The sequence below is a fragment of the Parasteatoda tepidariorum genome, chromosome 4, assembly GCF_982258835.1.
Source record: "Parasteatoda tepidariorum strain Cologne lab strain chromosome 4, Ptep-v5.0, whole genome shotgun sequence".
Lineage (NCBI taxonomy): Eukaryota > Metazoa > Arthropoda > Arachnida > Araneae > Theridiidae > Parasteatoda > Parasteatoda tepidariorum.
Window position 1 is genome coordinate 6,278,796 of NC_141758.1, and position 14,559 is coordinate 6,293,354.

Here is a 14,559-nt window from a genome sequence, read left to right on the forward strand (position 1 = left end):
ATTGATCTTAATTTTGATGAGTATTTAATATTTTTTTATTTATTATTTAATTGGAAAAATAACGAAGATGAATAAAATAACTCACGGGAGAAACGAAAAACAGCTCAGGTACAAGATAATACAAATTGAAGCATGTGCGATTTTCCCACGATACCACCTTTATATGGACCCCCCATAGGTTCCTATGAACAAGCGAAAACAAGATTTCTCTCTTGCAATCCCATGAGTCATCGAATATCAAGTTATTGTTGCGAATACTAGTTAAACTTCTTTTGGACTGTTCTGACGTCATAATGGAAAGTCAAGGAGTGCTTATTTCAGCCCGCCTGAAATCGAAACTTCGTCTGCAACGTCATGGGGAGCTTATTTCTTTTTTTTCTTAAGCCTAAAATATTTTTAATTTCGGTTTCTGTTTTTTAATATAGTTTCGTTTTTTAAATATTATTTTCATTTATTAGTTTTTTTGAGGGTGGCAACACTTATTATTTTTAATATTAGTTTTTAAGGATGGCAACACTTAGAAACTTTGTTATTTGGGGAGATATTGTATATTATGAAGTTATGACGTCATCTCTTATTACGTAATAAATAAATGATATCATACTTTTACTCTAGTGGCGTCATCTATGTGGGAATGTTAGAAATAAAATAACTTTAAATCTATTTTAATATTTAAATCTGTTTTATTATTATTTATTAAGTATAATTAATGCTGAGGATCGAACTCACGCCAATTAAAAAGCCTTCGTGGGTCAGTAGTTGGATATCATAACCACTGACCCACGAATGCTTGGTTAGATATGTGTTCATAAGTTAAACTTTTGTATTCTGAACGCGTGTATAAATGAAATGGATTTGATATCGATATCATTCTACAGTTTCATCGATATATTTTTCACTTAACCTTTGACAGTTATTAAATAATTATTTCTGCCCCTCTTAATGTTATTATAACTTTCTCTGGGTGGCAACGGTACTGACCATACACATGTTAAGATTTGACGTGTTTTGTGTGATAACACAACTACTGGTTACAGAGCGAGTCATTCTGATAACATATAACAAGCTAGATCTTGGGCTATGACGTATGTGTTGAATTCAGTTCCTTTCACTTGCGCTGGTAAATAGTTAAGCATGTGACAGTTTAACATTTTTCTGATTGGTTGTTAGAGCTACATTTTCATGATTTGGCAACTAGAAGGATAGAGTGACTTAAATTCCCTAACCCCCTCTTATCTTAGTATTTCACTTGTTGTGTCTCGATTAAGTTTTTGAATGTTTTTCAATTCACCAGGTCGTTATGGACGGTTATTTAAAGAGAAAACATGCTGAAACTGAAGTAAGTACTATTGATTTCTCAGTAATTTACTATGCTTTTTAAATTTATTGTTAATAGAATTGTTTTATTTTAACTTCTAGCACTAATTCGTTTTTAGGCAGAGCATGTGACAAAACTTAGTTAACTTTAAAAATTTTATAACTACGTTATTTTTATTATATTGATGATAAATAGTATATTGATAATGTTAAATAGTATTATTCATAAAACTACTGAGATGCGTTAATCTGTATCTTTAATTAACCAAGAGAAAGTAAATTGTTTCGCACATTTTAATTAATTATTTTAATTTTATTAATAATAAAAATTACTCATCTTCTTAGTTACAAATTAGGAATAGTTATTATTTTTTTTCATTACGTAATCTAAATAAAGTTAATATTTGTTAAATTAACTTTCCATTTGCTAAAATTTATTAAGTACGTTTACTGTGAATATTAAAAGTATTAGAATTAAAGGTATATTAATTTTAAATCAATAAATATTAGTTTATACGATTTTATTTTTATCCCTATCGTTTGGATTTACGGCTATCAATGTTGTCATTTTTGAACCCAAAAGACAATGAAACTCCTAGATCTTGAGACAATACATGTCTTCGAAGTGGACTTTGTGAGTACCCATGTTATATGAGAAGGAAAACTACGAAAACCTCCTACTCTTAGTCCGACGACAAATAGTGGATTGGTTTCGTTAAACAGTATCCTGTGAATGTACAGAGATTAGAGGAAAACTTAAGGTTTTAATAAAATAAATTTTAATAATTTAAAAAATACTATATGAATTCTAATGGTGTCATCTTAAAATGTTAGAAAGAGACTATATTCATAACTCTTAGTTTTAGTTATTTTTAACATAAATACAGTTGATATAAATGACTATAATTATTATTTACCTATTCAATATTACCTATTATTAACCTATTCAATAAAAAAAAATACACCCTTTAATAATTAATACAAAAAAGTTTTCATTAAAACTAGAAAATTATTACAAAAATATTAAAAAAATGTTGAAAAACTAGAAATTTTTTACAAAAATAAAATTATTTTCTGAAATATTAGAAAATCTCCCTCAGTAATAAAAATATTTTCTAAAAAACTAGAGCATTTTGTAAAAAAGAACGAATAACGACATATTTATATTATCAATTAAATTTCCTTAAAATTTCAAATGAATTATTTTAAATCTAAGAAACATGTAATGGGAATTTTTGCCGCTTTAAATTCATTTATATTAAAAACATATTCGTTTTATTATAATTTAATATTATAATAATGCAAATAACTTACTTTATTTTCAAATTAGGAGTTAATTTAAAACTAACTATAGCCTTTCTATTTGAAAGTATATATTTAAATGATACTGATTATAGAACTTGAACATGTTATCTATTTCTCACAAAATTTTACAAAGATAATGTCTGTCCGGGACGTTTTGGGCTTATCCACGTTTTATCAATTAGTCATAATAACATAGTGCTTCATACTTGTTATAGAACGTGGGAATAAAATTATTTCTTAAAAATTGTTAAGAAACATATGATGTATGCTCGCAGAAGTGATTGGGTGAAACTTTGAATAAAATGTTATTTATTTTATTAAAATATATTTTGTCTTTATAGATCATTTTCACATGTGAAAAAATTTATATTATCAAGAAAAAATTACACTCTTTAATAATTAATACAAAAAGTTTCAGAAAAATGTATAGAATTTTCTGAAAAACTAGGAGATTTTAGCAAAAACTTTCATATTTTTATAAAACTGACAAATTTTTAACAAAAAAAGTAAAAATATTTTCTTCAAAGAGAATTTTTTTTTTTGTAAAAGCATAAATATTTTTTTTTTAAAGATCGAAATTTTTTTAACAAAAAGTTAAATTTTTTAACAAAAAGTTAAAATTTTTAACAAAAAGTTAAAATTTTTTCTTAAAAGATCGAAAATTTTTCTAAAAACATAAATATTTTCCTACAAGATAGAAAGTTTTTACAAAAAGATAAAATATTTTCTTAAGTGAACGTTTCATATTTGTTTTTGTAAAAAGGTTTATTTTAGACAGAACTCACGAGGTAAAGACTTTTACTTTGCAAATAAATTCTTAATCGTAGTAATCAAAAGGAGTTATGAACATTATCATAAACATTTTAACTGTGTGTTGTTAATTATTTTTCTTGGTGACTCAAAATTTTCTTTTTTTTATTGTAGGAAGGAAACAGAAAAGGATTCTCAGCTTTAGTCATTGATTTTGAAGGTTTTCAACTTTCTTCAGGGACATATATTGTCAAAGAACTTGCTTTTCATGCTGTAAAAGGTAATCCCATTACCGGAGTGTGTACATTCCAACCACCGTTCCCGTTTGAAGAACTTCCAACACAACAGAAAATGCAATATTCTTGGATAGTCCGAAATATTCATCAAATAGATTGGAACCAAGGAGAATTACCCTACATTAAATTTCATACTATGTTGACTTTTTTGTGTGATATGTATTCACATATCTATGTGAAAGGACTCGAGAAACGGAAATTTTTAGAAATTCTAACCGGCAGAGTGTTTTACAGTTTAGAAGATTTTGGCTGTCCGAAAGTAGATGAACTGATACCAACTTTTTCATCGTGCACTATACATTCACCAGATTTTAAACATTGTGCTCTCGTTAAGGCGAAAGCATTTGGACGATTTCTACAAGACCTATAAATAGGACAAGCACTCGGAATTCAACATAAAGCTGTTCCTGGAAGTAATATAGTAAATCTTATGAATGACTTTTTTGCGAAATAGAAAATCAGCTCCAGTGGGGAGAAATGTATTTTTAAAACCATTAAACGATGTTCAATTACCAGCAAATTTAGATGTAAATAAAAAAATTGTATAGTAAAAATAAAATTTTTTAGAAAGCTGTAATGTATGCTCGCAGAAGTGGTGAGGTGAAACTTTGAATAAAAATGTTATTTATTTTATTAAAATATATTTTGTCTTTATTGAGTATTTTCACAGTTGAAAAAGTTTATATTATCAAGAAAAATTTCACCCTTTAATAAATAATACAAAAAGTTTCAGAAAAATATCTAGAACTTTTTGAAAAACTAGGAAATTATTACAAAAACATAAATATTTTCTTAAAACACAGAAAAATTTTGTTAAAAAGTTTGAAACATTTTTATAAAACAAGCAAATTTTTAACAAAAAGTAAAAATATTTTCTTAAAAGAGAAATTGTTTTTATAAAAACATAATTACTTTCTTAAAAGATAGAAAATTTTTAACAAAAAGTTAAAATATTTTCTTAAAAGAGAATATTTTTTGTAAAAACATAAATATTTTCTTAAATGATAGAAAAATTTCGTTAAAAAATTTGAAATATTTTTGTAAAACTAGCAAATTTTTAACAAAAAGTAAAAATATTTTCTTAAAAGAGAAATTGTTTTTATAAAAACATAATTACTTTCTTAAAAGATAGAAAATTTTTAACAAAAAGTTAAAATATTTTCTTAAAAGAGAAAATTTTTTGTAAAAACATAAATATTTTCTTAAAAGATAGAAAAATTTTGTTAAAAATTTGCTAGTTTTATAAAAATATTTCATATGCATTGCATTGATACAATACAAAACACTTACCACAGTTTGTCCACAGACTATATCGATATAGTAATATTAAAATAAACGAATATCTATGCAAATTTTATTTACTAGATAACTTAAGAAATGGCTCATTCCAAGTGAGATCGTTCAAACTAAAATAAAAAATATATATTTTTGCCGTCTTGTCCCAGATTTTCATGAAAATTTATTGTAGAAAGGTCTTAGACACGAAACGGCTAAAATAATTTTTTTTTAGAATTCTTGGACCAAAGCTATGTCAAGAGCACCCTTTTGAAATATGATTCGATTTACGAAAATGGCGAAACTGAAGACGGTGGCTTATATGTTAAAAATGCCTATATCTTTTAATTATATAGCGTAAACTTCTTTATAGTACAAAATTATGAGAAGCCAAAATTATGAAAATTGGTTAATATAAATAAATATAAATATAATAAGAAAATTGGTTAATATAAATGGTTAATATATGCTTATATGTTAAAAATGCCTATATCTTTTAATTATATAGCGTAAACTTCTTTATAGTACAAAATTATGAGAAGCCAAAATTATGAAAATTGGTTAATATAAATAAATATAAATATAATAAGAAAATTGGTTAATATAAATGGTTAATATATGCTTATATGTTAAAAATGCCTATATCTTTTAATTATATAGCGTAAACTTCTTTATAGTACAAAATTATGAGAAGCCAAAATTATGAAAATTGGTTAATATAAATAAAAAAGATATAGGCATTTTTAACATATAAGCCACCGTCTTCAGTTTCGCCATTTTCGTAAATCGAATCATATTTCAAAAGGGTGCTCTTGACATAGCTTTGGTCCAAGAATTCTAAAAAAAAATTATTTTAGCCGTTTCGTGTCTAAGACCTTTCTACAATAAATTTTCATGAAAATCTGGGACAAGACGGCAAAAATATATATTTTTTATTTTAGTTTGAACGATCTCACTTGGAATGAGCCATTTCTTAAGTTATCTAGTAAATAAAATTTGCATAGATATTCGTTTATTTTAATATTACTATATCGATATAGTCTGTGGACAAACTGTGGTAAGTGTTTTGTATTGTATCAATGCAATGCATATGAAATATTTTTATAAAACTAGCAAATTTTTAACAAAATTTTTCTATCTTTTAAGAAAATATTTATGTTTTTACAAAAAATTTTCTCTTTTAAGAAAATATTTTAACTTTTTGTTAAAAATTTTCTATCTTTTGAGAAAGTAATTATGTTTTTATAAAAACAATTTCTCTTTTAAGAAAATATTTTTACTTTTTGTTAAAAATTTGCTAGTTTTACAAAAATATTTCAAATTTTTTAACGAAATTTTTCTATCATTTAAGAAAATATTTATGTTTTTACAAAAAATATTCTCTTTTAAGAAAATATTTTAACTTTTTGTTAAAAATTTTCTATCTTTTAAGAAAGTAATTATGTTTTTATAAAAACAATTTCTCTTTTAAGAAAATATTTTTACTTTTTGTTAAAAATTTGCTTGTTTTATAAAAATGTTTCAAACTTTTTAACAAAATTTTTCTGTGTTTTAAGAAAATATTTATGTTTTTGTAATAATTTCCTAGTTTTTCAAAAAGTTCTAGATATTTTTCTGAAACTTTTTGTATTATTTATTAAAGGGTGAAATTTTTCTTGATAATATAAACTTTTTCAACTGTGAAAATACTCAATAAAGACAAAATATATTTTAATAAAATAAATAACATTTTTATTCAAAGTTTCACCTCACCACTTCTGCGAGCATACATTACAGCTTTCTAAAAAATTTTATTTTTACTATACAATTTTTTTATTTACATCTAAATTTGCTGGTAATTGAACATCGTTTAATGGTTTTAAAAATACATTTCTCCCCACTGGAGCTGATTTTCTATTTCGCAAAAAAGTCATTCATAAGATTTACTATATTACTTCCAGGAACAGCTTTATGTTGAATTCCGAGTGCTTGTCCTATTTATAGGTCTTGTAGAAATCGTCCAAATGCTTTCGCCTTAACGAGAGCACAATGTTTAAAATCTGGTGAATGTATAGTGCACGATGAAAAAGTTGGTATCAGTTCATCTACTTTCGGACAGCCAAAATCTTCTAAACTGTAAAACACTCTGCCGGTTAGAATTTCTAAAAATTTCCGTTTCTCGAGTCCTTTCACATAGATATGTGAATACATATCACACAAAAAAGTCAACATAGTATGAAATTTAATGTAGGGTAATTCTCCTTGGTTCCAATCTATTTGATGAATATTTCGGACTATCCAAGAATATTGCATTTTCTGTTGTGTTGGAAGTTCTTCAAACGGGAACGGTGGTTGGAATGTACACACTCCGGTAATGGGATTACCTTTTACAGCATGAAAAGCAAGTTCTTTGACAATATATGTCCCTGAAGAAAGTTGAAAACCTTCAAAATCAATGACTAAAGCTGAGAATCCTTTTCTGTTTCCTTCCTACAATAAAAAAAAGAAAATTTTGAGTCACCAAGAAAAATAATTAACAACACACAGTTAAAATGTTTATGATAATGTTCATAACTCCTTTTGATTACTACGATTAAGAATTTATTTGCAAAGTAAAAGTCTTTACCTCGTGAGTTCTGTCTAAAATAAACCTTTTTACAAAAACAAATATGAAACGTTCACTTAAGAAAATATTTTATCTTTTTGTAAAAACTTTCTATCTTGTAGGAAAATATTTATGTTTTTAGAAAAATTTTCGATCTTTTAAGAAAAAATTTTAACTTTTTGTTAAAAATTTTAACTTTTTGTTAAAAAATTTAACTTTTTGTTAAAAAAATTTCGATCTTTAAAAAAAAAATATTTATGCTTTTACAAAAAAAAAAATTCTCTTTGAAGAAAATATTTTTACTTTTTTTGTTAAAAATTTGTCAGTTTTATAAAAATATGAAAGTTTTTGCTAAAATCTCCTAGTTTTTCAGAAAATTCTATACATTTTTCTGAAACTTTTTGTATTAATTATTAAAGAGTGTAATTTTTTCTTGATAATATAAATTTTTTCACATGTGAAAATGATCTATAAAGACAAAATATATTTTAATAAAATAAATAACATTTTATTCAAAGTTTCACCCAATCACTTCTGCGAGCATACATCATATGTTTCTTAACAATTTTTTAAGAAATAATTTTATTCCCACGTTCTATAACAAGTATGAAGCACTATGTTATTATGACTAATTGATAAAACGTGGATAAGCCCAAAACGTCCCGGACAGACATTATCTTTGTAAAATTTTGTGAGAAATAGATAACATGTTCAAGTTCTATAATCAGTATCATTTAAATATATACTTTCAAATAGAAAGGCTATAGTTAGTTTTAAATTAACTCCTAATTTGAAAATAAAGTAAGTTATTTGCATTATTATAATATTAAATTATAATAAAACGAATATGTTTTTAATATAAATGAATTTAAAGCGGCAAAAATTCCCATTACATGTTTCTTAGATTTAAAATAATTCATTTGAAATTTTAAGGAAATTTAATTGATAATATAAATATGTCGTTATTCGTTCTTTTTTACAAAATGCTCTAGTTTTTTAGAAAATATTTTTATTACTGAGGGAGATTTTCTAATATTTCAGAAAATAATTTTATTTTTGTAAAAAATTTCTAGTTTTTCAACATTTTTTTAATATTTTTGTAATAATTTTCTAGTTTTAATGAAAACTTTTTTGTATTAATTATTAAAGGGTGTATTTTTTTTTATTGAATAGGTTAATAATAGGTAATATTGAATAGGTAAATAATAATTATAGTCATTTATATCAACTGTATTTATGTTAAAAAATAACTAAAACTAAGAGTTATGAATATAGTCTCTTTCTAACATTTTAAGATGACACCATTAGAATTCATATAGTATTTTTTAAATTATTAAAATTTATTTTATTAAAACCTTAAGTTTTCCTCTAATCTCTGTACATTCACAGGATACTGTTTAACGAAACCAATCCCACTATTTGTCGTCGGACTAAGAGTAGGAGGTTTTCGTAGTTTTCCTTCTCATATAACATGGGTACTCACAAAGTCCACTTCGAAGACATGTATTGTCTCAAGATCTAGGAGTTTCATTGTCTTTTGGGTTCAAAAATGACAACATTGATAGCCGTAAATCCAAACGATAGGGATAAAAATAAAATCGTATAAACTAATATTTATTGATTTAAAATTAATATACCTTTAATTCTAATACTTTTAATATTCACAGTAAACGTACTTAATAAATTTTAGCAAATGGAAAGTTAATTTAACAAATATTAACTTTATTTAGATTACGTAATGAAAAAAAATAATAACTATTCCTAATTTGTAACTAAGAAGATGAGTAATTTTTATTATTAATAAAATTAAAATAATTAATTAAAATGTGCGAAACAATTTACTTTCTCTTGGTTAATTAAAGATACAGATTAACGCATCTCAGTAGTTTTATGAATAATACTATTTAACATTATCAATATACTATTTATCATCAATATAATAAAAATAACGTAGTTATAAAATTTTTAAAGTTAACTAAGTTTTGTCACATGCTCTGCCTAAAAACGAATTAGTGCTAGAAGTTAAAATAAAACAATTCTATTAACAATAAATTTAAAAAGCATAGTAAATTACTGAGAAATCAATAGTACTTACTTCAGTTTCAGCATGTTTTCTCTTTAAATAACCGTCCATAACGACCTGGTGAATTGAAAAACATTCAAAAACTTAATCGAGACACAACAAGTGAAATACTAAGATAAGAGGGGGTTAGGGAATTTAAGTCACTCTATCCTTCTAGTTGCCAAATCATGAAAATGTAGCTCTAACAACCAATCAGAAAAATGTTAAACTGTCACATGCTTAACTATTTACCAGCGCAAGTGAAAGGAACTGAATTCAACACATACGTCATAGCCCAAGATCTAGCTTGTTATATGTTATCAGAATGACTCGCTCTGTAACCAGTAGTTGTGTTATCACACAAAACACGTCAAATCTTAACATGTGTATGGTCAGTACCGTTGCCACCCAGAGAAAGTTATAATAACATTAAGAGGGGCAGAAATAATTATTTAATAACTGTCAAAGGTTAAGTGAAAAATATATCGATGAAACTGTAGAATGATATCGATATCAAATCCATTTCATTTATACACGCGTTCAGAATACAAAAGTTTAACTTATGAACACATATCTAACCAAGCATTCGTGGGTCAGTGGTTATGATATCCAACTACTGACCCACGAAGGCTTTTTAATTGGCGTGAGTTCGATCCTCAGCATTAATTATACTTAATAAATAATAATAAAACAGATTTAAATATTAAAATAGATTTAAAGTTATTTTATTTCTAACATTCCCACATAGATGACGCCACTAGAGTAAAAGTATGATATCATTTATTTATTACGTAATAAGAGATGACGTCATAACTTCATAATATACAATATCTCCCCAAATAACAAAGTTTCTAAGTGTTGCCATCCTTAAAAACTAATATTAAAAATAATAAGTGTTGCCACCCTCAAAAAAACTAATAAATGAAAATAATATTTAAAAAACGAAACTATATTAAAAAACAGAAACCGAAATTAAAAATATTTTAGGCTTAAGAAAAAAAAGAAATAAGCTCCCCATGACGTTGCAGACGAAGTTTCGATTTCAGGCGGGCTGAAATAAGCACTCCTTGACTTTCCATTATGACGTCAGAACAGTCCAAAAGAAGTTTAACTAGTATTCGCAACAATAACTTGATATTCGATGACTCATGGGATTGCAAGAGAGAAATCTTGTTTTCGCTTGTTCATAGGAACCTATGGGGGGTCCATATAAAGGTGGTATCGTGGGAAAATCGCACATGCTTCAATTTGTATTATCTTGTACCTGAGCTGTTTTTCGTTTCTCCCGTGAGTTATTTTATTCATCTTCGTTATTTTTCCAATTAAATAATAAATAAAAAAATATTAAATACTCATCAAAATTAAGATCAATTTAATAATAATTTAAAATAAGATCAATTAAACAATCATTAAAAATAAGATCAATTAAACAATAATTATAAATAAGATCAATTAAATAATCATTAAAAATAAAGTCAATTTAATACTCATTTAAAATAAGATTAATTAAATAATCATTTGAAATAATTGCATTTCATTCTAATTTTTTAAAATTGTACCCCCCTTCCAAGTGTACGACTCCTCCCCCTCCCCACACACTCTGGACAAAATGTAAATCCATTCGTAATACTTAATTTTAAGCATATTTCATACTGTTAAATACAATTCAAAAACATAAAATATAAATATTATAAAATAGAACTAATTGTGAAAAATATTTTTTATAAATTTAATTATTTATTCAATTTATGTTAAGTTAGAAATATTTAATATAAAATAATACTCTTAACATACGAATATTATAATTAAATAATTTGAAACCGTTCTATATGAAGGATTCCTTCATTTTTATTATGAAACTGCACAAAATTTTCTTCTCTCATTAACATGCGTCATTTATAAATTTTAGGATAAATATATTCGTAAGATTAAAAAAAGATATTCCTTAATTATTTTTTAAAAACTCGATGAATACTATTTTATAGTATTAATAAACCTCTCGGCACCTCTATTTATCGTTATCTCTTATCACCACATGATGAGATCAATCCTCAGTAATAATTATATTTAAATTAAATGATAAAATAGATTTAAAGTTATTTTATTTCTAACATTCCCTCATAGATGGCGCCACTAGAGTGAAAATCATGATATCATTTATTTATTATGTAATAATTAACACGTGTATGATCAGTACCGTTGCCTTCCAGAGAAAGTTATAATATCCTTTCGAGTGGCAGAAATAATTACTTAATAACTGCCAAGTGAAAATATATCGATTAAACTGCAGGATGGTATCGATATAAAATCCTTTTCATTTATACACGTGCTCAGAATACAAAAGTTTAACTTATTTACACATATCTAACCAAGCATTCGAGGGTCAGTGGTTATGATATCCAACTACTGACCCACGAAGACTTTTTGATTGGCGTGAGTTCGATCCTCAGCCTTAATTATATTTAATAAATAATAATAAAACAGATTTAAATATTAAAATAGATTTAAAGTTATTTTATTTCCATCATCCCCACATAGATGGCGCCACTAGAGTAAAATCATGATATCATTTATGTATTAAGTAATCAAAAGATGACGTCATTACTTCATAATATACAATATTTCACCCCAAATAACAAAGTTTATGAGTGTTGCCACCGCAAGAAACTAATATTAAAATTATTATGTATTGCCACCCTCAAAAAAGTAATAAATGAAAATAATATTTAAAAAACGAAACTATATTAAAAACAGAAACCGAAACTAAAAATATTTAAGAAAAAAAGAAATAAGCTCCCCATGACGCTGCAGACGAAGTTTCGATTTAAGACGGGCAGAAATAAGCACACGGGCAGAAATAAGCAACTTCCGGTTAATAGGCGGGCAGAAATAAGCAACATCCGGTTTGGCAGAAATGTGCAACTTCCGGTTGGGGCAGAAATAAGCTCCGGTTGACTTTGAGTGATGACGTCACTTCCGTAGCACGTACATCGGCTACTACTACTCATATATTTGCTACCACTTTCTTAGTTTTACTATATTTTTTATTAAATGGCTCTTTAGTAAACCAATGCCAAAACAAGATCCTTAGAAAAATAATCTGTGCAAGATGGTTCATCCGGAATACCAATATACATGCAGACCTCAAAATACCAACTCTATCACAACATATATACAAGCTAAACGCAGATTTTTTCGATAAAGCCATAGAATGTAAAACAGCAAATTTTAATGAAATCTTTAAATTTGAAAATTATATCAAAGATAAAAACTACAGACCAATAGCTGCACATTTCACCTCCGACGCCTCATATCATAACTATCAAAACAAATAATTTCATCAACCTTTCTGAAAATAACGTTTACTCATGCTGATACAATTCTGAACAACTCCAAAATCAAACAAACACAGTTTAGAGCAAGCTGCTCAATTTATTTTTGATTCCTTTTTAGTTATTCAAGCAAAAAGCTTGAAGCATTCATAAAAGCAACTCCATTGCCTGCTTACCTCATTGCTCAACCAAAACTGTTCAAAAATTCCAGATGAATGGGATAGGGGCCGCTTCGCGGCCCAGGTGCCCAATAAAATCTAAACACTAGGACTGCAATGGTTGGTTGATAGGTTGGTGTTGTGTCATGGACAGAAAATAATTTTAAATGTGTTCAAAGGTCCTATATACAGCATCTGCAATTTGAAGGCAATTTTCTTCATATAAGTCCGCACACGGATTGTTACTTATTTGCTGCAATTGCGCCAGTATAGCGGGACAGTTGAAAAGATGTATGGGGGTTAGTTCTATGTCTGGGCATTTTTCACCACGAATCTTCATCCTCCTAAAGTAGCCTTTTCCGGAGTCTTGTTAGTGTGCTGGTGAGCGTTCTAGAGGCTCTGCGATGACTGGTTGATACGAATTACACGTCCGGCTCGCATAGACCACACTGCTGACTTAAAATATCCTCAGTGATAGACGGATCATGGGTTAGAGTCCCCTTGCCGTCAGGCTAATCATGAGAGGTTTTTCGAAGTTTTCCTCTCTCCGTGTAACAAAATACTGGTTAGTTCCATGAAAAAGTCGGAGATCCTTTGTCTTCTGGATTGGTTACAAAATTACAAGGCTACAAAATTGAACACTGGTTGTTGTAAACTCAAAATTGCATCGACTGTTCAACGACTAACGCATGCACCATGGGTTTTGAGACATCCCGTAGAAATAAATAAAAGAAAAGTAGTTTTCGCGATTAAAAAAAAAGGATTTGCTTTGTTTACGTCTAAATCTGCCATAAAATTAAAAATAAATGTAATTTTTTCCTCGAAAGACTTTTACTTATATTCCGTTCATAATTGAATTTGATAGGGGTTAGGTGACAAACTTTAATAATTTAATACATTTGTCATTTTATAAAACACGAAAAAATTCATAGGGCTATTAATTATCCCACAAAAAAAGGTATAATAGGTAGAGTAAGAAATTTACGTAAATTATTATTACGTACGTTATTATTTTTATAAGTATCATAATGCAAGAAAAATGAAAAAAAGATAATAAATTTGAATTCAGTTATGTAATTTTGAAAAAAGGCCAATTTTCGATCTTTTTTTGGCCAGTTTCTCTTCTAATTTTGTTTCGTATTTCTTTTCTTGCAGTCATGCTTTAGTGCGTTCTACGCAATAGATCTAAGTAAAAAGTTTCAAAAGTTATGTCTCCGAGGACATTCGGGTGCCTTAAAATAATCTGATGTCCTAAAATTCAGTGCAAAAATTTATTCCCGTGTTATTTTTATTTAATTAAGAACAGTATATTACGAGAGAGGTGATTATTTATTGCACATAACATATATATGGAATTCATAATTAGTTCTCGTCTTTCGAGAAGTGCCAATGAAGGCTTTCTTTCGTGAGGAAAATTCTTCAAACAAAACCTCTACCTCTGTTTGGCTTCTCATTTACTTTTATGATCTTCTCGAACATC

General features: G+C 26.8%; 2 protein-coding genes across 2 annotated transcripts; one reads left to right on the top strand and one right to left on the bottom strand.

The window, feature by feature from the left end:
- Window positions 1-857: 857 nt before the first annotated feature.
- Window positions 858-4,307, top strand: LOC147810232 (uncharacterized). The gene is made up of 2 exons (XM_087160564.1): window positions 858-1,339; window positions 3,547-4,307. The coding sequence occupies exons 1-2, from the start codon at window positions 1,301-1,303 to the stop codon at window positions 4,036-4,038; spliced, it is 531 nt and encodes a 176-aa protein (XP_087016690.1). The 5' UTR covers window positions 858-1,300; the 3' UTR covers window positions 4,039-4,307.
- Window positions 4,308-6,651: 2,344 nt separating this feature from the next.
- On the bottom strand, window positions 6,652-10,105 carry LOC147810233 (uncharacterized). Its single transcript, XM_087160565.1, has 2 exons — window positions 9,623-10,105; window positions 6,652-7,412 (listed from the first exon to the last, which is right to left on the bottom strand). The coding sequence occupies exons 1-2, from the start codon at window positions 9,659-9,661 to the stop codon at window positions 6,921-6,923; spliced, it is 531 nt and encodes a 176-aa protein (XP_087016691.1). The 5' UTR covers window positions 9,662-10,105; the 3' UTR covers window positions 6,652-6,920.
- Between the last annotated feature and the right edge of the window lie 4,454 nt (window positions 10,106-14,559).

Bases quoted from the DNA above. Each gene is read 5' to 3' on its own strand.
- LOC147810232 (XM_087160564.1), top strand. From the start codon at position 1,301: ATGGACGGTTATTTAAAGAGAAAACATGCTGAAACTGAA. The intron at 1,340-3,546 runs GTAAGTACTATT...TTTTTATTGTAG, and splicing joins GAAAACATGCTGAAACTGAA to GAAGGAAACAGAAAAGGATT.
- LOC147810233 (XM_087160565.1), bottom strand. From the start codon at position 9,661: ATGGACGGTTATTTAAAGAGAAAACATGCTGAAACTGAA. The intron at 7,413-9,622 runs GTAAGTACTATT...TTTTTATTGTAG, and splicing joins GAAAACATGCTGAAACTGAA to GAAGGAAACAGAAAAGGATT.